The 26,371-nt window shown below is 40.2% G+C and overlaps 1 protein-coding gene across 1 annotated transcript in view; it reads right to left on the bottom strand.

Moving 5' to 3' along the window:
- The window catches only part of LOC126452529 (malonate--CoA ligase ACSF3, mitochondrial-like), a 105,420-nt gene that overhangs the window by 52,740 nt on the left and 26,309 nt on the right, over nucleotides 1-26,371 (bottom strand). Inside the window, exons 2-3 of the mRNA XM_050091086.1 lie at nucleotides 22,337-22,716; nucleotides 9,776-9,960 (exon numbers count right to left, since the gene is read on the bottom strand). Of these exons, the coding sequence (XP_049947043.1) occupies nucleotides 9,776-9,960; nucleotides 22,337-22,715 (564 nt within the window). The 5' untranslated portion in view covers nucleotide 22,716. The remainder of the gene's footprint in view (nucleotides 1-9,775; nucleotides 9,961-22,336; nucleotides 22,717-26,371) is intronic.

Genomic DNA, 26,371 nt, shown 5'->3' with positions numbered 1-26,371 from the left:
CATTATTGTGGCCAAGATAGACACAAAGCCCATGCCTACTACAGTAGTACAAGTTTATATGCCAACTAGCTCTGCAGATGATGAAGAAATAGACGAAATGTATGACGAGATAAAAGAAATTAGTCAGCTAGTGAAGGGAGACGAAAATTTAATAGTCACGGGTGACTGGAATTCGTCAGTAGGAAAAGGAAGAGAAGGAAACATAGTAGGTGAATATGGATTGGGGGGAAGAAATAAAAGAGGAAGCTGCTTAGTAGAATTTTGCACAGAGCGTAACTTAATCATAGCTAACACTTGGTTCAAGAATCATAAAAGAAGGTTGTATACCTGGAAGAATCCTAGAGATACTAAAAGGTATCAGATAGATTATATAATGGTAAGACAGAGACTTAGGAACCAGGTTTTAAATTGTAAGACATTTCCAGGGGCAGATGTGGACTCTGACCACAATCTATTGGTTATGAACTGCAGATTGAAACTGAAGAAACTGCAAAAAGGTGGGAATCTAAGGAGATAGGACCTGGATAAACTGAAATAACCAGAGGTTGTAGAGAGTTTCAGGGAGAGCATAAGGGAACAATTGACAGGAATGGGAGAAAGAAATACAGTAGAAGAAGAATGGGTAGCTATGAGATATGAAGTAGTGAAGGCAGCAGACGATCAAGTAGGTAAAAAGGCGAGGGCTAATAGAAATCCTTGGGTAACAGAAGAAATATTGAATTTAATTGATGAAAGGAGAAAATATAAAAATGCAGTAAATGAAGCAGGCAAAAAGGAATACAAATGTCTCAAAAATGAGATCGACAGGAAGTGCAAAATGGCTAAGCAGGGATGGCTACAGGACAAATGTAAGGATGTAGAGGCTTGTCTCACTAGGGGTAAGATAGATACTGCCTACAGGAAAATTAAAGAGACCTTTGGAGAGAAGAGAACCACGTGTATGAATATCAAGAGCTCAGATGGCAACCCAGTTCTAAGCAAAGAAGGGAAGGCAGAAAGGTGGAAGGAGTATATACAGGGTTTATACAAGGGCGATGTACTTGAGGACAATACTATGGAAATGGAAGAGGATGTAGATGAAGACAAAATGGGAGATAAGATACTGCATGAAGAGTTTGACAGAGCACTGAAAGACCTGAGTCAAAACAAGGCCCCGGGAGTAGACAACATTCCATTAGAACTACTGATGGCCTTGGGAGAGCCAGTCCTGACAAAACTCTACCATCTGGTGAGCAAGATGTATGAGATGGGCGAAATACCCTCAGACTTCAAGAAGAATATAATAATTCCAATCCCAAAGAAAGCAGGTGTTGACAGATGTGAAAATTACCGAACTATCAGTTTAATAAGTCACAGCTGCAAAATACTAACGCGAATTCTTTACAAACAAATGGAAAAACTGGTAGAAGCGGACCTAGGGGAAGATCAGTTTGGATTCCGTAAAAATGTTGGAACACGTGAGGCAATACTAACCTTACGACTTATCTTAGAAGAAAGATTAAGAAAAGGCAAATCTACGTTTCTAGCATTTGTAGACTTAGGAAAGCTTTTGACAATGTTAACTGGAATACTCTCTTTCAAATTCTGAAGGTGGCAGGTATAAAATACAGGAAGCGAAAGGCTATTTACAATTTGTACAGAAATCAGATGGCAGTTATAAGAGTCGAGGGGCATGAAAGGGAAGCAGTGGTTGGGAAAGGAGTGAGACAGGGTTGTAGCCTCTACCCGATGTTATTCAATCTGTATATTGAGCAAGCAGTAAAGGAAACAAAAGAAAAATTCGGAGTAGGTATTAAAATTCACGGAGGAGAAGTAAAAACTTTGAGGTTCGCCGATGACATTGTAATTCTGTCAGAGGCAGCAAAGGACTTGGAAGAGCAGTTGAACGGAATGGACAGTGTCTTGAAGGGAGGATATAAGATGAACATCAACAAAAGCAAAATGAGGATAATGGAATGTAGTCAAATTAAATCGGGTGATGCTGAGAGAATTAGATTAGGAAATGAGACACTTAAAGTAGTAAAGGAGTTTTGCTATTTAGGGAGTAAAATAACTGATGATGGTCGAAGTAGAGAGGATATAAAATGTAGACTGGCAATGGCAAGGAAATCGTTTCTGAAGAAGAGAAATTTGTTAACATCGAGTATAGATTTAAGTGTCAGGAAGTCGTTTCTGAAAGTATTTGTATGGAGTGTAGCCATGTGTGGAAGTGAAACATGGACGATAACTAGTTTGGACAAGAAGAGAATAGAAGCTTTCGAAATGTGGTGCTACAGAAGAATGCTGAAGATAAGGTGGGTAGATCACGTAACTAATGAGGAGTTATTGAATAGGACTGGGGAGAAGAGAAGCTTGTGGCACAACTTGACTAGAAGAAGGGATCGGTTGGTAGGACATGTTCTGAGGCATCAAGGGATCACAAATTTAGCATTGGAGGGCAGCGTGGAGGGTAAAAATCGTAGAGGGAGACCAAGAGATGAATACACTAAGCAGATTCAGAAGGATGTAAGTTGCAGTAGGTACTGGGAGATGAAGAAGCTTGCACAGGATAGAGTAGCATGGAGAGCTGCATCAAACCAGTCTCAGACCACAACAACAACAATGCTCAGAAATTAAAAAAATATAATTAGTATCTTTAACAATAATGGAAATTCCTGAATGGAGCAATATGCTAAATAAGGGAAAGGCAACCACTCACCTATAGTGGATCAATGTGTGGCGCACAGAAACACATAGGGAAAAAAAAAAAAAAAAAAAACAGCATTCACGCTAACTTTCAAGCACCAGATCTTTCCTAGCAATAGTACACACAAAACTAGACAAACACTGAAACACATACTCCTGAGACCACAGCAAGACTAATTATTTGATACTTGATAACTGAAAGCAGCTGCCTGTGCTGATGGAATTGGGGAGGAGACAGCAAAGGATGCAAGGGTGGGGTAGTGGAAACTAAGCAGGTCTTTGGACTGATGACTTTGTGGCCATCCACACCACCCCTCCTCTGTCCAGATTATGCACTGCCTTCTCCCACCACTCTTCCTCCCCCCCTGCCACCCAATGTGGGCACTCTCCCTCACCCTCTGCCCTCTCTCTTCTTTCCTCTCCCCCTTTTTCAACCCCTCACCCTTCTTTCCCCCCCCCCTCACTTTCACCCACTTCATCTTCACGTTCACCTTTTTCTTCTCATTCACCCTTTCCATTTTCCCTCTCAGCTCCCCCCTCTCCCTCTTCTTACATCTATTTTTGTTGTAACCTCCGTACTCTATTCATCTTATTGTGCAGTTGCAAAGTCATCTGTCCAAAGACTTGCCTCTTTCCCTCTACCTGGTACTTGTGTTCTTCCCTACCCCCTACCCACCTTCATCAGCTTTCAATAATCAAGTATCAATAATTAATCTGCCATGGCCATGGGAATGTCTGTTTCAGTGTATGTGTGGTTGCGTGTGAGAGTCTGTGTACTACAGCTAGAAAAAGAGCTAGCGATCGCTAGCTAATGTGAATGCTGTTTTCCTTACATGTTCCTGTGCTCCAAGCATTGATCCACTGTAGATGAGTAGTTATCTTCCCCATATTTTGCAAATAGTTGATATCTGTAGCACTTTAAAGGATGTTTGTGGTTAAACAAAGAAGAACGGATTTAAAAACAGCAGCTCCTTTTATGTGCAAACCAATGAGCCATTTATCACAGAACTAGAAACTTCAAAATGCAGTTGAGGTTTTTTGAAGGAAATTATAGTAATGCACAGGATCACAGAATGTTTTCAAATGGTAGAAACTTGTAGACTGCTCCATCATACATATATAAACAAGGCTTTACTTTTAGTGAAGGCATGACAATAACAAAGAATGGTGAAAGTAGTGGATAAAATTATGTTTATCATGTGGTTGCCTGACTGATAAACATAACTGAAGTAGCAACTGGGAAAGAATGATTGATCATAATCATCATTACCATCATCATCATTATTATATAAATTAAAAATATAGAGGATAAAAGTTTGTTTGGTAGCATGTGCCCTACAACAGAAAATAATTGACATACTTAATGAATATTTCAATGATCATCTTCATATTCTAATAGCAAAGTTTCAAAGATGCAACCACTTTCTCATTGTTCATACCTTGGCAGTTTTGTTATTCTAGTGTTCTGTTTGGGTCTTCGGTGAAATGTTTCTTGCGTTCACCTCTGTCACTTTCATCCCGGCTTATACCTTAAATATACTTTCATGGCATGTTACGCCCCGGTAAACAGCTCTCAAATTTATATTTGCTCTTTCTATTCTTGAGTTTTTTAATTCATTGATTTTGTTCATGACTTTCAAATTTGTTCTTCTCTGGGTCAATCTTGCTGAGACTCCTTCCACTGTTCAGCATTCACATCCATTAAGCGTCACACACCAGACAAAAGCTTCAAAACACACATTCCACATATTCCTGTTCCTGGACTTACTTATCAAAGATTTGTCTAGGAACAGAATGCACATTTAGCAAGGATTACCTGTTTTTTAATTTGTCAAGTGCATTTTTTTTTTGTCTTCTGAAGTGATGTCCCGTCCATAGCAAAACTGGTTTACGTTTTGAGGGAGTATGGTGAAGGTGCAACCTAGTCCAATTTCTTTCGTTATTTTAAGTGTTCTTTATCTTACATCAATACTTAATAATGTTCCCTGTATCTTAATGTGAGTTCTTTGTCAACCACCTAACTTACTAAATTATTCTTTGGGGACTGAGCAGGAAGGGGGGGGGGGGGGGGGGGGGGAGGGAGGGAGGAATATGCCCACATAGTCCTTGCATCTTTGAAACTTTGCTATTAGAATATGAAGATGATAATTGAAATGTTCATTAAGTATGTCAATTATTTTCTGTTGTAGGGCACATGCTACCAAACAAACTTTTATTGTCCGTAACCTTCCACCAACATTCAAGACACTGCTCATTTCCTTCATCGTCTTTCCGCACTCCCTGTCCTGTTAACTCCAGACTCCTTTTTGGTCACTGTCGATATGACATCATTACACACCAACATCCCCCATTGCCCATGGTCTTGCAGCCACAGAACCCTACTTTTCTCAATATCGTCCTGACACCTTTCCTAGCCAATCACATCCTCACCCACAAATATTTCACTTTCAAAGATCAAAACTATAAACAAATCCATTGTACTGCCATGGGTACTGCAACGTAACAGACAATAAATGAGTGACGCTAAAGCAGTGGCCTTCTTGTCAATTCCACAAAATACTATTCAATAAACTTCTAGCTCATGAGTCCCCAAGTGCATCTGCACAAAAAATAAATTGTAAATTAGAAAGTCACTGTTTATAGTGCCTCTGAATGTGTGACTGGATTTTTAAGTGTTGGCTACAAAACAGTCTAGGAGCCAACCAACCCACCTGTAACATTAACCCTTAAAAAAAAATAATAATAAAATAAAAAAAAAATCCAGTCACAAAATTCAAATAAAAGCAAGCAAGCATTTGTGGCAAATAATAACATCCACTACTCACAGCATTTTAAATTTTAACGAAACTCAGTTTATTCCTTCACTGTCACATTTACTACACGTTAATATTAGTTTAAACAATGGAAAATCCAGGATGGAATAATGCCAATATGGTATTATGTAAAGAATAGATTTCTACTTATCATATAGTGGAGATAGTGAGTTGCAGACAAGTACACCAAAAGGACTGCAAGACAAGTAAGCTTCTAGCCGAAAGGCCTTCTTCTGAGCTAACAAACACACACATCCACACAATTGCAACTCACCCACCACCTGACCATTGCTTCAGGCTGCTGAGGCCAGACTGCATGCAACAGCATATAATGGGGGAAGCAGTCCGGTGGTGGGGTAACGAGGAGGCTGGGTCAGGGAGGGGGAGGGATAGACAGAGGGCAGCGAGAGCAGAAAAGGGGAAAGTAAAAAGACTGTGGGTGCGTTGGCGGAATAGAAGGCTCTGCGTACTGCTGGGATGAGAACAGGCAAGAGGATGGGTGGATGAAAGACAGTCACTAAGAGTGAGGCCAGGTGGGTTACAGGAACGTAGGATCACAGGTTTAACCAGCCCCAACATCAGGGGCTGGGCCACCTGTCAAAGCAGCCATGTCATATACCAGCTCTACTGCCATCACTGCACAGCTTTTTATGTTGGCATGATCACCCGGTAGCTGTCCACCAAGGATGAATGGCCACTACAAGACTGTGGCCAAGAGCAAAGTAGAGCACCCTGTGGTGCAACATGCAGCTGAACATAACACACTTGATTTCAATGGCTGCTTCCCTTCCTGAGTCATCTGGATCCTCCCACCCACCACCAGATTTTCTGAAATGTGCAGATCACAGTTATCATTACAACACATTCTCTGCTCCCACAATTATCCCTGCCTCAACCTAGGGTAACACGCTGCCCCCACATCCTCCACCCAACAGTTTCCACCCCTTCCGTCATATCACCTCTTCCCCATTGTCTTCCACCCTCTTTGCTGCCCTCTCCTTTTTCACTCTGTTTTCCCCATCTTCCTGCCCCAGAAGCTCCGGATACTGCACCTGTTGGTAGTCTAGTGCCTGCACTTCCCATCAGACAGCACTCCTCTCTCTCCATATATACACTGTTATCCCTTACCCACCCCCTCTCGTGATAGTTGCATTCTGGTCTGAGCCGCCGGACTTGGCAGTAATGTGTGGATGAGGTGTGCTTGCTTGTGTGAATGAATGGTATGTGTATCTCCTTCTTTTTCTGATGAAGGCTGTGGCTGAAAGATTATGTGTACGCATCTTTTAACCCTGTCTGCAACTTAACATATCATATTCATAGTAAGAAACAATCTATATTTTCCAATGTTGCTGTGTTAATATTAGTTTCACACTGAATTAATTAATATCTGAATGAGGGATTAAATGAAATGAAAGAGTACCTCATGTTTACATAAATTTCTGGAAAATAATCAAAGTCACTTTAGCCAGAGTTTAAAGCTCCACACTTACAAACTAACTAAAGTCCAAAACATTAACCGCAGTAAAGCTTTAGAGTTCAGATTAGATTGCCTAACAAAACATATTTTAAAGTCTCCAACTTGAATGTATTTCACAGTATTCATTAGCAACAAACACGAATATCACAAGCCTACGACTCAACACTCAAAATAATTTCGACACATTCGCCTTTGAAAGATGGATGCTGCTTATTTAAGCCCTCACCATGATGAGGGTCAAGCAAACACATTTTTGATTTCCACAACATATTTAAAAACTATACAGAAGTATCATACACCAATTAGATATACATTTCATCATCTTTCTAGTGCTGTTCTCAGTTTTTCTCTAACTTAAAGTAGATTGTACATAAATAATGATTTTGTTTGGGTATACACTAGTATGCATTGTTCTGTTGCTAATAAATATAAACAATTAACACTACATAATTCATACTTCTTTATCTATGTCTACTTCATAATGCTGCCACTACTTTTAATGTTTCATTCATTATTTATGTAAATCTCATGTTTTTACATGCAGAATGTACATTCTGGCCTGTAATTCGAAATAGGTAATGTTTACAAAAAAATCTGCTGTGGTGGTCTGATAGTGCTCAATGAGACTTATCCATAGACACTTTGTTTATGAAAAATTGTTTAGGGCATTGTTAAGATATTAAATTTTAAAGTTCATTTTACACATAAAATATTTAACATGGAATAGCTTAAAAATTACACTTCGAATTGTGGGCGCATTTCCACCCACTCATTTATCTTAATTTTGTCTTTGAAACTATGTTACTTGTTTCTCTGTAACTATTTGGGTTTAGGCTTTTATTAGATTTAGTCTTATTTGCTATTTGTTCTGGACACTCAATTCAGCCATGGCAGCTACCCCTCCATGTTTCACGTAAATGGCCGGACGTGGGTTTCCCCAACCTCGTGGCTAGAGTATGCGTTTACCTAACCTGTGGTTTTGGTAATTCTCACATTCAGGGCATCCGCCGATTGCACAGGCTCAAAGTGTGCTGCCATCTACTATGACACCATGAGACCTGAGTAGCTGCAGAGCTCTGCTTGGTTAGTCCTCTCCACGCCCTCAGCTGTAGTCTGTTTTTAAAGTTTCTAGTACAAGGGTACAGCATCTCAGTACTCACATAGCATCATCCCATGTAAAATTATTTATGGCGCATCTGATGTAATCCTTCCTATACAGTCATATATTAAAACCCCTTGTCTGGTTTAGATTCACTGACAATGTTTTCATGATCTGGACTCATTGTAAGGACAAATATCCCATGTGGTGGTGGTTAGTGTTTAACGTCCCATCGACAACGAGGTCATTAGAGACGGAGCACAAGCTCGGGTTAGGGAAGGATTGGGAAGGAAACCGGCCGTGCCCTTTCAAAGGAACCATCCCGGCATTTGCCTGAAACGATTTCGGGAAATCACGGAAAACCTAAATCAGGATGGCTGGAGACGGAATTGAACCGTCATCCTCCCGAATGCGAGTCCACTGTGCTAACCACTGCGCCACCTCGCTCGGTATCCCATGTGATCTCCTCCATTTGCACCAGTAAACCTGTTAACCATCCACTGACGAGCAGTCCTCTGATCATCCATATCACCCTGGCCTTGAAAAGCTCAACAACTTCCTTCACCAGGGCTCTGACTACCTCTTGATGATGAGGAATATCCTACAAAAAATCCTACTCATGTCACCCAAAGTAGTATTCAGCCACTCACACAACATACAGAATATCCTTGCTCATCCCTACTCCAATTCGGCACCCCGTGGATCATTTCCTTGTGGCCAACTGAGGTGGAAGACCTGCCCCATATACCTACCCACCACTTCATACCGAAATCCAGTCACAGGAACTTCCTACCCTATAAAGGGCAGGGCTACATATGAAAGCAACCATGTTATATATCATACATGCTCAATTACTGTGTGGCATTCTATACGGGTATGACATTGAACCAGCTGACTACACTTGTGAATGGCCACCGCCAAACTATAGCAAACTGAGCAATCTCCCATGAAAACAAGATTAGACTTGTTACGGTCTGCATAGAGGTGTTCAAACAATTGTTCTTCCAGCATTCCATACATGAAGGGAACCTAATTATGGGTACAATGGGAAGTACCCTCTGCCATGCACTTCACAGTGATTTGCAGGGTATGAATATAGTTTTATACATAGCACAAGAAGCTAAGTAGTAATCAGTGAAGTAGGCATGTAAGTGAATCAGTAAAGAGAAGGAAAGTATTGTTGTTAGGTAGCTTTCTTACTACAGGAGTTGGCCACTTTGCAGCTGAACTGTTGTCAGAATGCCAAACCACAAACCTATTGAAAAATCATTGCTAATAGTTGCAAAACTTAGAACAAACCACATTTTCAATCCAAACTTGGAATGTTATGATCATAAGTATGGTTTTCAGAACTAATTACTCCAGAGTTTGATGTCAATGATAAGTTTTGAAACAGCTCTGTGAAGTCTCAAAGAATGGCATAAACTCACTGGGTATAGTACAACTGGATTGGAATTATTTTTCTTTTCCCTAACAGTAAAACAAGATATCCTGTCAGTTTATGTAATGTTGCATTGAGTGCAATGAACTGATCACCTATGAAATAGTGTGAAACCTGCTTCATGTATAATGCAGCGAGAGAAAATAATATAAATCTATTTTTAATTTAATTCATATTTGAAAATTATAATCTCTCCTGATAAATATTCTTAACAAAAAGTTGTACCATATAATCCTACTACGAGTTCATGGTGCACGTACCTGATCTGCTTTCCTGGATGAAAGAGTGCGTAGTGTCGAGTCAAGGACAATAAATTTGCGCTTGTCTCCAGCGGCTTTCCGTAGAGTATCAGCATGTTCAGTTGTTGCAACAACTACTCCTGCATCACTGTCAGAGATGAAGTATTCCAACAGTTGTGGTGGGTGCACACTGCTCAGAGGAACAGCTGGGAACAATCACTGCTCTTCAAATAAATTTAGATATTTAATTTTAGATTTTATGCAAACTGACAGTGAGGTAACACATATGTAGCTCTCAATCTAGTGCAGAGTGTTGTAATCCAGTTTTCTATGGCACTTAGTCAAACTTTAGGTACCTATATGACAAAATTAATTACCTTCACAATATTACATTTTTGTTCTTTTTTTCCTCAATGTAGAACAATAAAAAGCACATTGTTTACTAATATTTGTAACTTCAACTACGCCACACCATAGCTTCATCCCAAGCACTCTGCATTCTAAGTAGTGAAGAAGCTGCAATGGACTCTATGCAAAAGGGACAGTGATATTAGAAGAAGGCAAGATGCCTGTGAACACTGGTAGTAGTGTATTAGGGTTGTGTAAAGATCGATCAATAATAAAACTGCCCGTGAACCATAACATTTACTACACAAGTAGTGCCATCACATGTTCAGATGCTAGGGTGGACACACAGTTCTGGGTAGACTTGTAAATGATATAGACTGTGAGATGTAGCATGTTGGAAACCCTCCATCTGGTATGCCTTCTATGGTCATCGATAACCAAATTTTTTCCTGATTTTTCATTCAATTTTTAATACAGCTGCACATAAAATATGTAATATGTTCATAAATATTTCAAAGTGTTATTTAGGCAAAGTTCCATTTAAATTTATTATCCAGTTGGTAATATTGAACATTCTCATTTCAGTGACGCAATTAGTTTTGCTAGCTGTTTGATTAATTGAATGTTATGACCAACTGAAAGTTTTACAACACATAATGGGGAAAACTTTCCACACTAATCGGCGGAATCTGAAGTACTGTTAGTGTTCATTCAAAAACAGTCATCCCTCTCTTTCTGAGAACATACTTTTTCTAAATCAGATGATACCTCTCATTAATTGATTAAGCCACTAATTACAATCTTGCATAAGGTAAAATAATTTCAAGATGGTTGCCCAACTCTTAAGTAGGTATTTCCAACGAGGAAGCATAAGATGGTTCTACATACCATTATAACTTATTAACCTTCAATGTTTTTCGTAAACCAGGAAGCAGTTAAGTCTTATAGTGCATTTAGAACAGTGAAATCTAATCCAGCCGATTTTCAAAATATTCCGTAGTTTCCGAGATTAACAAATATCTGTACGCTAGTCTTTAAATAGCCCACCCCACCCAGGAATCGCAAATCTGCAGGGTCCACTTGTAACGTTAACACCCCGTGTCAAAGAATGTACCTCGCTAGCATGATGCTAACATCTTTATGGTATTTAGTGTCAATCTGGCTCTGGATGTGAATCGCATAACATCTGTGTTTAACTTAACTGTGAAAATCTGCAGCTGGAAATTAAACACGAAACAACTATGTCTGTTGGTATGACAAAGTCTCGTACAAGCTAATAACTGTACAACTTCGCAGGTAAAATATCACACCCGGTTAACATATATGCTGGCATTAAGTGATAATGTTACAGAAATGTTACACACTGGATGCAGTGATCTATTTTGGTGAATTTATTGAAAACTATAATGTGTACTATTAATTTCATATTTCTAACTCTGCATATTATGCCCCTGTGGTGTTCAACAAGTAGTGTGTCAGTGCACTGTAGCCAAGTTACTATATTGTGGACAAGTTCATGGAAGGAGAGGTTTGATTCTTTTAACTATAGGAACTGTGTACTGTAAGACTGGAATGGGCCATCAAAAACTGTAAAGTGCAAATAAAGTGGGAAAGACTACTCAAACTTAATTGCTGTCTAAAGCACATTACTAGGCACTAACCTTTCTAAAGTCAGTACTACACTCAGCATATTACTTCATAAAATCAAGATATGAGACTTAAAGGCACTTGATATCAGCTGCAATACAGGTAAAGGGAATGTCGCAACTGTGCTGATAGCTTGCTAATGTGCAGAACACAGCACAGTACACTGGACTGAATGTCCTCGATGGGCACAGACGTAATTTCTGGCATACCCAAGGAAAATGCAACAGAGTTCGGGTTATACAGTACATTAATGACAACTGATGGTATTAGATATTATCTCATACTCTTTGAAGGTGAGACTATTATCTAAGAGAAAGTATTAATGATAGAAAAGTTTAGCATTAACTAGTTATACTGACTTAACATGAATCAAGAGGAAATACAGGCAACCAGATCTTTACAATGAGAAATTTTCCAGTTCATTAAACTTAAAAATGTAACAGATGTTAATACAATGAATTATGTCATATAAATATCTAGTTGTGAAAACAAGAGGTGACATGAATTGTAATCATCACATCAACTCATCTACCTACATCTACATCATACTCCGCAGTCACCTAATGGTGTGTGGTAGAGGGCACTTCCGGTACTACCAACTGATTTACCCTTCCCTGTTCCATTCGTGAAAGGGCTGTGTGAAGGATGATTGCCAGCAAACCTCTGTATTGGTTATAATTTATCAAATTTTCTCACTGTCGTCATTATGCACAATGTATGTGGCAGGAAACAATATGTTTTCTGACACTTACTGAGTGCTCTGTCTAAGTTTCAACAGTAAACCTCTCTGTGATACATAATGTCTATCTTTTAACAACTGCCAATGTAGTTATTGAGCATCTTGGTAACACTCTCATACCAACCAAACAATTTTGAGATGAAACACGCCACTTCTCATTGGATCTTTTCTATCAGTTCTACTTGGTAAGGATCCCTTACTGATGAACAATATTCAAGAATCAGTCAAACAAGCAGCAGCATCACATAAGCTACTTTCTCTATGGATGTGTTACATTTCTTAAGATTTTCCTATGAATCTGTCTGGTGTCTGCTTCTCTTACTGTTTGTTTTATGTGACCATTCCACCTAAGGTTGCTCTCGATTGTTACACCTACTGTACATATTTTACAGTACATACTGTTCCCATAGTTTATCATCAATAGTGTACTTGTACAGTAGTACATTTGTTTTCCCATGTATGCATAATAGATTACACATATTAATGTTCAGGGTCAACTGGCAGAGCGTGCACCATTCTCTCATGGAGAAACAGAGCAAGCTCACTTGCAGGTAATACAAACGGCAGGCTTTAATTAATGGGAAGGATACAGAAAAATTTATTTTTTAATATTTTTTTATTTTTTTATCCGCAAAAAGACTGCTTGCACCCCATATTAAAATAAGACTTCCATGTGCGGGGTTAAAATACTGTGAAATTAACGGGAGACATCAAGAGTTTAAGAGGGTGTGCTGAAAAGTAATGCCTCCAATTTTATGTGAAAACTCTTAACACTTTTTAAATAAAATAAATGTTATTAACAGTCTATACCTTTATTCTTCATGTCTACATATTTATTTCTTGACAGCCACAGACAGTGGTTTTGTGTGTGTGTGTGTGTGTGTGTGTGTGTGTGTGTGTGTGTGTGTGTGTGTGTTGTCTAATTCAGAAGAAGGCTTTTTGGCTGAAAGCTTACTTGTTTAGCAGTCTTTTTGTTGTGCCTGTCTGTGACCAATATCTCCACTATATGGTGAGTTGCAATCTGTCCTTTATAATACCGTCATTTTTTATCCTGGATTTTCCATTGATTGATTTTATTTATTCCTCAACATAGTCACCCTGGTGCCAAACACATTCCTCCCAACGAGAGACCAGTTTACTGATACCATCACTGTTGAGTGTCTGAATTTCCCTAACAGTTATGCAACTCACATCTGCTTGCACTGTTTCATCACTATTAAAATGAAATCTTTGAAGGTGTTGTTTAAATTTTGGAAATAGATGAAAATTGGCTGGAGCCAAGTCAGGATTGTATGGACGATAACTGATGACATTTAGCCTAAGGCATCAGACTGTTGTAGATGTCACAGTGCTTGTGTGTGGTCTGGCATTGTCATGATGAAGGAGAGGATGCTCCATGCATGAACAAACTCTTCGAATACAAAACTTGACTAAAGCAAGCTGTTTCCCATCCACCAATATAGTTATTTTACAAACTGCCATGTTAAATGCTACAATTCGGAGCTCTTTAGAAGCAGTGGGCTGCAAATATGTGGACGTGACGCATTAAGAAGTACAATGTTAATAAAATTTGTTCTACTTAAAAGGATTTAAGATTTTTCACTTAAAAATTTGGAGACATTACTTTTCAGCACACCCTCGTACTCTCATGAGAATGTTAGATAAAATACTGGAAAATTTCAAGTGGCAGACTAAAAACCACTAATTTCTCATTAAAAATCACTTAAAAATTCCTAGATGTGCTTTTTAGAACAAAATTTATGATCATTGTGCAAGCCACTATCTGCTGGGGTCTGAAAAGATAGAAGTAAACCAATTTAAAAAAAACTGATATTTGTAACATTCATTTCCTTGTTGATTTTTGTGCTTTAAATGACTTATAAATTAGATCTACAATATAGAATAATGGGCCTAGCAAAACAATCTTATTATTCTGAAAGATACTGTTCGGAGTCTCATGGAAGCTATGGATCAGACATTTTGTTGTACTAACACTTTGGTCAGGATGACAGCATACTCCCTGCTACCTTTTGTAGCCAATATGTTTCACTTCAGTCTCTTATTTATATTTAAAAAATTGTGGGGGAGACTGGGAGACAAGAAGGAAGTCACCATTCAACTTGACATACACAGAGCAATGATTGATGTCAATATGTTTTGTGCAAATAATACTTATCATTATTGCATGTTTCACAGCATGACAGTAAAGTGTAATTGTAATCAATAGGTTGTAAATCAACATATAGGTTATGTGATGTGGCTAAATAGTCCTGTATTTGTATTGTGATGCTACAAGTATTTTCTAAAATGTGAAATACTGAAAAAGTTTCTTTAAATTATATTTTATTGTAAAGTAATTAGACGAACTCAGAAATGATTATAAATTTGTATGAAAATTGCAGTATAAAACTTGGATGATGGTCAGAAGTAAAGCAGCTACATTTACTCCAATGGTGGTCATGTGACCAAGTTTATAAGTAAGCATGCTCAGCAGAGCACGTGGTCTTTGGTCCTTGTCTTGGTAGGTTGTCGTTTGACCCACGTGTGTCCCGCAAATTCAACAAATTTTGGACTTCAATTTTGTGAACTTAGAGGTATGATTAACAAGAGGACTTGCATAGATTTTCAGACTTTCAATACTGATGAGATTTAATTAGTTCAATGATACTGTGCTGTAAATAATCACAATTGTAGTGAATATTACTGCTAAGAAATCGGAGTACTGCTAAAATTATCTGTTAATATTTATGAGGATGCTATTCACTACTCTGGATTAAATCTCACTTTGGCACAGAAAGGGGTGAATTATGCTGCCACAAAAATCTTTGGTCATTTGTCAAATAGTATTAAAAGTCTGATAGATAGCCAACCAACATTTAAAAGCAAATTAAAATAATTTCTGAATGACAACTCCTTCTTCTCAATAGATGAATTCTTAGATATGAAGTAGTAACTGTAATAAATAAATAAATAAAAATAAAAAATTAATTATTTGATTAATTATTTTGTGTAAAGAAAACTTATGTTAATGTGACATGTTCCACATCATTACGAAATGTCATATTCATGATCTATGGAACAGGGATTAATGTATGTATGAGGCCACCATCCATTGTCATTACAGCGCAGTGTTAAAGACCTGTGTAATAATTCAACTGATTCAAATACCATGTAACAAAATGTTGTAAAATATCAGTACCCTTTAGAATAATGGATCTAAATGTGGAGTATCATAGGAATAAACTCAATTTGCTGCAAGTATTTGTGGATGAGAATTCACCACACCTGTCAGTAATTACAGAACATTTAAGAAAATCTCATTTGTTGAACAATTCTGCAAAGAAGGAACAACTGAAATGGCTGGTGTTGTGGTCCACATAAACACTCATTCAAGCAACTTAGTTAAACATAAAGTTATTGGTATGTACTGCCCACCAAATACAGTTACAGAGCGTTCAGTGCAGAAAGTTCCTAGGCATTCACATCGATAACTGGCTCAACTGGGAATTCCACATACAGCAAAGACTAAAAAAGTTTAGCTCAGCAACATTTGCCATCCGAACAATCTCCAAAATCGGAGACATCAACGTATCAAAGTCTGCATATTTTGGCTACTTTCATTCATTGATGTGCTATGGAATAATCTTTTGGGGCAACTCACCACTTTCAAAAAAAATTTTTGTAAGCCAGAAAAAAGTAGTCCGAGTTATATGTAGTGTCCCTCCAAGAACCTCATGTCGAAATCTTTTTAAACAGTTAGGTATATTAACCACTACCTCACAATATCTCCTCTCACTCATGGCTTTCACTCTTCTCAATTCCTCTGAATATGAAACAAATGAGGCATACCATCATTATAACACAAGACGGAAAGGTGATATGCACTGTGAATGGAAAAATCTCTCTCTGGTACAAAAAAAGGGGTAAAGAACACAAGTACAAAAATCTTTAATGCACTCCCAAGTAATATAAAGTGTCTAAAAGAAAAGAAAATGCTATTAAAAACAAAGGCTATAGGAATTCCTACTGGAAAAATGTTTTTACACTTTAGATGAATTCTTCAACAGAGATAAATAATTTGAGTAGCAATTCAGATTATTTCCTTTGTCATTGTTATTTGTATTATTTTTTATCACTATTGTATTTTGGTATTGTATTGTTTATTATCTTGATTATATTATTGTATTGTACCAGTTTTGAATCATCCATCTACCATGTGTAATATACCAGTACCGGTATGTATTGTATTGTATGATATCTATATTGTATCTGCTTTGAATCGTTCCATATCCATGCATAATCACGCCATACTGGATCTATGGAATATGTATCTCAAATAAATAAATGTGGTGTACAACCTTGATATACTTAACAGGACAATTAGTACAACAGGCCCAACTGACCTCAGCATAGTTGGAGATTTAAGTATTGATGCAAACTCCTGCAGTATAATCTATTTGAAAATAACAGATATATTAAACTCATATAATCTCACAAATATAGTGAACTCTGATATTAGAGTAACAGGAAAATGACAAGAGGATAAGCTTCTCATTTCCTTGTTCCTCATCTTTCAGAAGAAGAATAGTTTGAGGGATACATAATGTGTATTTGAAAAAGTTGTAGTATCTGAATAGATGCTGCCGCTAAGTGGTACAACCTGCTCTTGGTGCATAGTCACTGTGATCCAATGGCCACCCGAGTAGTTACGTAATGCTGGGCCCTGAGCAGGTGAGGCAGTCAGTTGGTTGTGGGCATGTGAACAAGTACTACGCGAGGGAATGATTACTCTTACCTGGTGCTGATTTTACTGTCCAACTGATTTATGCAGTAGCTTGAGATCAACTTTGCTCGGTGTTCTGTTTCATGGTGGCACCAGAATTTGCATTAAAGCCCAGTCTGAATCAATGACATTTGTGGTAATGCAAGGAAATCAAGTCTGAATGCTGTTCTGCCAGGAGGACCAATAATTAGGCGTACTCACAAGATACTCTATCCAAGATAGAATTGATGGTATGTCATTTCTGCTAACTAAAAGCGATGTGGATAAAACTAGACTGGGCGTGGAGAGTAGCACTTTATAAGACCGATGTTCCATATTAACTCTTGTTGTTATGTTTGAACTGGTGCAGCTCACTTCACTAGAATAATATTAATCAAAATATCCACGGGTATGCTGCCGGTCTATAGTGTCCAACGGGTACAATATTTTGGCGATCATACATGTCACCATCGTCAGGTGAACTGACGGACTGAGCTCCTGTGAACGTGCCGGCACGGAGATCCGTACGCTATGGCTGCTCAGAGGGAACTGGGTTCGGTCGTGGCGGCGGCCGATTTAAATACCCTCCGCCCGCGGCGCGCTCCCTCCGCCGTCCGCGCCCCGTGCCACGGTCGCGCGGTGGAACAGATTGCGACGGCGACTGAGATGACATCGGTGTGATGGCTCTGTCCGCCGTGGTCGTCACAACTATACGCTTGCTCGATTTACTCTTGATTAACCCGATCGCTGGTTCCCAAGCCTTGCTAAGATTATAGCCATAGTCACGGTTTATGAGGTCGTCATTGGTACGAATTTCGATGGCCTCTCTAACAACGCTGTCCCAGTATCTCGACGTCTGTACCAGAATCCTCGTGCGGTCATACTCCATGGCGTGATTTTCCGACAAACAATGTTCAGCGACCGCCGACTTGCTCGGATACATCAGTCGAGTGTGCCTCTGGTGTTCACGGCATCGATCCTCGACGGTACGCATCGTCTGACCAATATACGACTTGCCACATTGACACGGAATCTGGTACACGCCGGCCTTCCTCAAACCCAGGTCATCTTTGGCACTCCCCACCAGTGCACGAGTTTTATTTGGAGGACAGAACACAGTTCCGATCCAGTGTTTCTTCAGAATGCGGGCGATTTTCCCCGAGAGTGTGCCTGTGTATGGAATAAATGCAGTGCCTACCTCCTCCCTCGTGACTTCATCCATCTCAACAGGTTGTGCTGCAGTGGTTGGGCGGAGAGCACATTGAATCTGCCACTGAACTTTTTAGGCATGTCTTGACTTCCACGTATTTTCTTTTTAATGGAGAATACTACGAACAATCGGAGGGAGTCGCCATGGGTAGCCCACTCTCACCGGTGGTAGCGAATTTGTACATGGAGGACTTCAAGGAGGAAGCCCTGTCGTCATCCGTATGGAAACCTACTTGCTTTTTCCGTTACGTGGACGACACGTTCGTCATCTGGCCACATGGTATGGATAAACTCCTTGACTTCCTTACACATCTAAACTCCATACACCCCAACATCAAATTCACTATGGAGACTGAAACGGAGGGTAAATTACCTTTCCTTGACGTCTTGGTCAAGAGCAGGGCTGACGGCACCCTAGGTCATGGGGTGTATCGGAAGACTACTCACACTGATCTGTATTTGCATGCAGACAGCTGCCACCACCCTTCACAGAGGAATGGGGTACTTAAAACTCTAGTACATAGGGCGCACACTATCTCTGACGCAGAGAGTCTACCCCAGGAATTGGAACATCTAAGAACTGTATTTCGAAAAAATGGGTACTCAGAGTGGCAGATTCAATGTGCTCTCCGCCCAACCACTGCAGCACAACCTGTTGAGATGGATGAAGTCACGAGGGAGGAGGTAGGCACTGCATTTATTCCATACACAGGCGCACTCTCGGGGAAAATCGCCCGCATTCTGAAGAAACACCGGATCGGAACTGTGTTCTGTCTTCCAAATAAAACTCGTGCACTGGTGGGGAGCGCCAAAGATGACCTGGGTTTGATGAAGGCCGGCGTGTACCAGATTCCGTGTCAATGTGGCAAGTCGTATATTGGTCAGACGATGCGTACCGTCGAGGATCGATGCCGTGAACACCAGAGGCACACTCGACTGATGTATCCGAGCAAGTCGGCGGTCGCTGAACATTGTTTGTCGGAAAATCACGTCATGGAGTATGACCGCACGAGGATTCTGGTACAGACGTCGAGATACTGGGACATGTATGATCGCCGAAATATTGTGCCCGTTGGACACTTTAGACCGGCAGCATACCTGTGGATATTTTGATTATCAAATACGCCAAGAGAAACTCAAGAATTAGAATAATATTGTTTAACTCTGAGACACTGACTTCAATTAATGATTCTAGTGCTAAGTTTACTAAATAGAAACTGAATGAACTCTGTAGTAGCTGAGCGTCACTGTGGCAGCACTTGGTAATATGGTGATTCCGTGGGTACGTATAATTTGCACAATTATGTTAGTAACTTTACTGTCCATTACATTTGCTGTTTGAATATCTGGCCCGTTCTTGGGGTCAGTGACAGTACTGTAAGCTGTTATACATTGCCTTTATGCAACAAGTGGAAGTACAGTTCTAAATTTGTAAGTTTTTGTCCTGTTAATGTTTTTAATATTTACTGGTTTCCCTGGATGCAGCTGAGTTATTTCTTGAGAACAGTATTCACTGAATTAATACAAGTGAATGTTCTACATGTTTCAGTTAAGAGATTTTAAATGAAGCACTGGGTTCTAAACTGAACTTTTTATTAGGGATATGCACCTCTGTAAACAGTACCTTGTATAATAAGGTTATCATTTTATTGATGTTACTGGAGAATTTACATCCTTATTCACCTAAATGATATGGTAGAGCAAGGAAGTGAAGATAACCTAAGCGAATTGATTAGAGGCTGTGTAAATTGTAGTATTGCCCAAGGCTAATGTTGTTCTCTTTTCAGATGAGCCTGATCTATTGGCATTATAACTTATTTAGTGACTGATCTGAAACTAACACGAAATCTTGTGCTCACCACGGTCTCATTCCAAACCATTGTTTATATACATACTGAGTGGACTTAGCGAAAAATGTTTGTGGCATTTGGTCATCAGGCCACCCACTCACTTAACCAAAATAAGTTTTTTTTTGTGTGGCTGGTTAATGTTATTTATTAACTGACTAATTACATGAAAGTATTATTTTGCTATTTCTAGAACTCACTCCACATTATCTGTGGAACAACGGAGACACAGATGATTTCTGGAAAGTAGTAGTATCTGTCAATAATAATAATAAGTCTTTTGCATGACTGCCTGTGTAGTTCTGTGGTTAGACTCCCTTACTAGTGATATGATTGTTTCCAGTGATACCCTCAAATTTTTCTCAGGTGTAAAAGTTTGTAACCAGGAATATTGGGCCTCACAGTGCCAACTGGAAAGCTGTTAAAACATACAAGCAATGACACTGACATGCAAGTGGTGATGAAGGTCTATCGAAAAGGTCCTGCGGCGGTCTGAGAGGTATAGCAATAATTTACGATCATTCATGCATCACAGATGCTAACCTGCCTCTTACAAACTACTTCAATTTATTCACATATCAAGCTATGAAAAGGTATGTGTAACGTTTACATCAAGTCAACAATTTATGTCACACATATTAAAAGTATGGACTGCTTAAATCAGCAGGTATGGTATAACCATTTGTGGCAAACACTTCAAAATGAAGCTCTTCAGAGCTGACTTAACATAAAATAAGATCAGCCACTGGGAACACAATCCATCACGTGAATAAAATTCTAATCAAAAAGTGAGGGACAGAAATCAAAACACATAAAAGAAAATTCATTTAGGTGTGCATGCTGCTGGGGAGAAGTTGGAACGCCTTCAGATAATTTAGAAGCACACAAAACTGGATAGCAGAAATACAATGGACGTGAAAGCAACATTAGTCAGGGCACAAGAAAAAATTCCAGAAATAGACCACCACTGACATGAAATATTACTCCCAGTAATTTGTAAGAAACAGTTCTTAAAGATTTGTACATTAAATATGTGCGTGTATTGATTATAAACTTGAGTCAGAAAGGTGAAAAAGAAAAGTTAGTATGGTTTTGAAATGAGACACTGGATACAAATATTAAACCTGTCATGGACAGTCAGAAGACATGACCCCCCCCCCCCCCCCCATTAAAAAAGGCAGGATTGAGGATCTGTGTAGAGCAGGAGAAACAAGAAACCTAACCTGAACATCCACTGCTAGGCAAAACAAAAACCTTCCCCTAATATTTCTGGGAGGACAGGTGAGCCAGAATTATTCTTACTGGGGGTGGGGGGAGGGGGAGTGACTCCAACAAAAAATAAAACCTATGAATACAAAACAAAGTTTGAGGTAACCCATGCAAATAAGTAACATTGAGACAAGACACACTACGTTACTGTGAGAAATTTCTGCACAGAATAAAAGGAATGTGCCACACAGAAGCCCTTCAATCCAGATTTGAAAATCTGGGTAACTCCTCCCCCATACTGATTTGCAGTTGACTGAGGGAACAGGGGAAGGATGAGGATGATGATAGGAATGCATGGATGGGATTAAAGCTGGCAGAAAATACAAGAGCATCAAGGGAACAGTTTCGAAAGAGAGAAAGTAAGAAAGAGACCACCAACTGTTGGGATGTGGAGGAGGAGGAGCATGAGATGGTGACGATGCTACAAAATCTAAACAATCATTAAATACAGGATTATCATATACAAATTTTACGCAAAATATGCTACAAAATCTAAACAATCATCAAATACAGGATTATCATACACAAATTTTACACAAAATATATGAAGCCCAGTATCATGAGTAACATCACTGTCAGTGTATTGCTTATTAAATGAGTAGGAGTGAATCTTTTGAGCACCATAATAAGATTAAGTAAACTTGATTAACACAGAAAACAAACAGATGCAAGACAACAAACCATGGAAAATCGTAAATTAAACATGAGCTGTTTCCAGTATTGAGTACCACTAGCTCTGTGAAAATATGTACTGTACACACCTGTTTGACCACTCATCCAACATGCCCACTGAATAATAAGATAAGTTGCTTCATTGCCAGCCAGGAATGCAACTCGTTCACCACGTCTTCCGGCAAATGAGTCTGTAAGCTGATCAGCTAACTGTCGGCTACTGAGGAATAATCCACGGTATGTGTACTCTCCGTAGGCATCCCTCAGAGCGATTGATTCAGCAGGGAAAGACAGTGCTTGCCTGAAAACAGGTACCACTGGAAGACGACCTTGCTGTTCTGCAGAAGTTTTAGTTAATGTGCACAGGTCCACACTTGGCTGCTGAGAGTGCAGCTGCTGAAGGTACGTACAGCTCACAGCTGACAACGGAGTTAAGCGGGACAATGACTGTCGCAGTAAAACAGACATCCTGCAACATAAAGCACACTGATAAACTTTCAATATTTACCTTTACAGTGACAAGAATTCTCTAAAGCAGCAGTGCATGAACACACACATGTTCAATATTTTCATTTGAGACTCTTAAGGGGCTACTGTCATTGATACAATTTTTGAAACTGTTCATGCCACAAATGACTGTTCACAAGCACTACAAAAAGTTGGGCATGATAATCAATTTTGTATAGCTCAGGTGAAGAAATGGCCACAAAACTTTTGAAATAAAGCAAAATGGCTTGTTTAAGTCAATGTATAAGAATCTGAGCTTTTCTGATCTATGGTCTATAAAGTGATGCACATAATATCTGAACTATACACACATGCATTCCAAATGTCATTCACTACTGTGGCAAAAGTTATCTACTGAACTAATTTACTTGCAGTTCTTCCCTCATCCTCAAACATGTGGGACTCCCGCAGCTTGAGGTCTATGTGACCAAAACTATCCTTAACCTTGTCCAACATATCCGTTTCCCTCCCTGAATAAGTGACAAATAGTTCTGAAAGTTAGGTATAGTATTTTTAACTTATTTAAGTGTTTATTCACAGTACTTGGAAATTTGTCTCTTGAAGGTAAGTACTGGACACACATTCTGTCTCTTTGTAATTTCAAATGTTTAAATTACAATGTCTTGCTTCCTCATAACTATATATACATACTGTGTTCAAAACAAATTTAAATCTATCCATCCTCTTTTGATTATTATTTTTTTACACAAGAGAAACTTTTATAGTCTATCCAGATATAAAGGCTAAAAAGGCTTCTTTGGCATCAAGTCAAATCTCCTTCCTAACTCACCTGTCTTTTTAATTACTACTGCAACTACAATAGTAGATGTTGATATTTGCAATGGTGACAGTTATCCAGTGTATGCTGCAGTGTCATCTAACTTCCAGTAATCATTTAGCAGATTTTGTGGAAACAACGTGCAGCCACACAATGACAATTATTGGGGCATCTCGCTACATGGATGCTCTCCAAAAAGTATAAAACAAATTCATTCAAACACTCTAAGATAATGTACTCTCTCCCTCCCTCCCTCCCTCTCTCTCTCTCTCTCTCTCTCTCTCTCTCTCTCTATCTCTCTCTCTCTATCTCTCTCTCTCTCTGCCTGACAAAAAAGTGAGGAGCACTACGATTGGATGTCAGTCAATGTAACTTTGTAAAAGTACACACCATTGGCAGATATTGGAATCATTCAGAGCTTAAATTCTTTGTGACGGGTAGAATGGCCCACCAGGGTGTATTAGTGTTCTTTGTGTGGTGTCACCGCCAGACACCACACTTGCTAGGTGGTAGCTTTAAATCGGCCGCGGTCCATTAGTACATGTCGGACCCGCGTGTCGCCACTGTCAGGGATCGCAGACCGAGCGCCACCAGAAGGCAGGTCTCGAGATACGGAATAGCACTCGCCCCAGTTGTACGGAAGACGTTGCTAGCGACTACACTGACGAAGCCTCGCTCCTTTGCCGAGCAGATAGTTAGAATAGCCTTCAGCTAAGTCAATGGCTACGACCTAGCAAGGCGCCATTAGTAACATTGCATGTATCTACAGAGTCTCACTTGTATCGCCACAATCTCCAGATGTACCAAAAGGATGGATTAAAGTTAAGTATTCCAGAAGCTACGTACTTTTCTTTATATCATTCATTACGTCTCCTGTTTCAGACCTCACGCCATTCAGCTTTAACTTAGCGCGTGCCTGTCGGCTTCCTCTAATTGTGTCTAGGCTGTCTTGTCTAGACACAACAATTTTTGGCGACGAGTCAACGGAAAGGGTCTTGTTCTTCCTAATTGCTTACATTTACTTGTGTCATGGCTTCGCCAGATGTACTGTCCGAATTTTATCGCTTGCAGAGTCAGCAGACGCAGGCGTTATTGGATGCCTTGGGACAGCTTGTCCAGGGTCAACGTGAACTGCAAAACGATGCGGCCGCCGCCGCTTCACCGCTACCGCAGCCACAACATGCAGTTGCACCCCCATTTCGTCGCTATGACCCTGCTCAGGAAACATGGACGGAGTGGTCACGCCAGTTTGGATTTCATCTCGCCGCCTACAGAATTCAAGGTAACGAGCGGCAGCCTCATTTATTGGCGTGTGTAGGGGTGCAAACGTACGATGTGATAGCGAAATTATTTCCCCGACGCGACGTAGCAACTCTGTCCTACGAAGAAATTTTGTCTGCTTTATATGCCTATTTCAAGGAAACAGTTAATGTAGTTGCAAAGAGGTATACTTTCTTTTGTACGAAACGTTTTGCCGGTCAGACTAATAGGGAGTGGGTTGCAATATTGCAAGGCCTTACAAGGGATTGTGCTTTTGAGTGTGAATTCAGATACAATGGTACGTGATGCAATTGCACAGAACGTTTCTGATGTTCGCATACGGGAACAGATTTTGAAACTCGTCAATCCCTCCCTTCAACAAGTGATAGACATATTGGATAGAGAAGACACACTTGACTTTGCTCATTTGAAACTTCGCCAGCCGTGTGTAACGTTAACCGGGCCGTCGGGCGCACTGCGCGGACCGATAAACTGCCCTCGCGCACGTCCACGCAGCTGCCGCCACGCTCTAAACCAGGTGTGCCGCGCCAGCATACAAATGCAGTGAAATCATGCCCGCGGTGTGCAACTAGACATTCGCGTGACAATTGCCCGTCACGTCAAGCTATTTGTTTTTACTGTAATAAGAAAGGACATGTTCAAAGTGTTTGCCAGAAAAAGCTCAGATCAGACAATCACAACCATTCCAGGCCCTTTGCTTCGCGCCGGAATCGAACCAAGGACACTCAGGCTCGTGGACCTTCGCCCATGGACATTCATGTAGTTAATTCCACTTCGTCCAGTGCCACTGTCTCTACCAGTGACTGTGTTCGTCCCACACAACGTGTACGTCGACGTCGCCGGCGATCGCGTCAATTAGCGGCCCCTCCTGTCTCTTTACGGGCGCATACGCCGCATGTTGACGTGCACCCTGGACTAGGTTTTCAGGCGTTTCCTAGCTCCCCTCGGACCGAATGGCCGGGTGCGGGTGGCACAGCCTCGCCTGTTGTTAGGCACCCCACCTCATCGCATACGTCAACATGGGGTCCTCCCCACGGCGGGCGGAAGCCTTATAACACGACCGTTCGCCGATTTGCGGGGGAGGAATGTGGTGTCACCGCCAGACACCACACTTGCTAGGTGGTAGCTTTAAATCGGCCGTGGTCCATTAGTACATGTCGGACCCGCGTGTCGCCACTGTCAGGGATCGCAGACCGAGCGCCACCAGAAGGCAGGTCTCGAGATACGGAATAGCACTCGCCCCAGTTGTACGGAAGACGTTGCTAGCGACTACACTGACGAAGCCTCGCTCCTTTGCCGAGCAGATAGTTAGAATAGCCTTCAGCTAAGTCAATGGCTACGACCTAGCAAGGCGCCATTAGTAACATTGCATGTATCTACAGAGTCTCACTTGTATCGCCACAATCTCCAGATGTACCAAAAGGATGGATTAAAGTTAAGTATTCCAGAAGCTACGTACTTTTCTTTATATCATTCATTACGTCTCCTGTTTCAGACCTCACGCCATTCAGCTTTAACTTAGCGCGTGCCTGTCGGCTTCCTCTCATTGTGTCTAGGC

Source organism: Schistocerca serialis, unplaced genomic scaffold (assembly GCF_023864345.2).
Source record: "Schistocerca serialis cubense isolate TAMUIC-IGC-003099 unplaced genomic scaffold, iqSchSeri2.2 HiC_scaffold_897, whole genome shotgun sequence".
Lineage (NCBI taxonomy): Eukaryota > Metazoa > Arthropoda > Insecta > Orthoptera > Acrididae > Schistocerca > Schistocerca serialis.
Note: the sequence above shows the minus strand (reverse complement) of the source record. Positions and strands in the feature narration are given on the sequence as shown.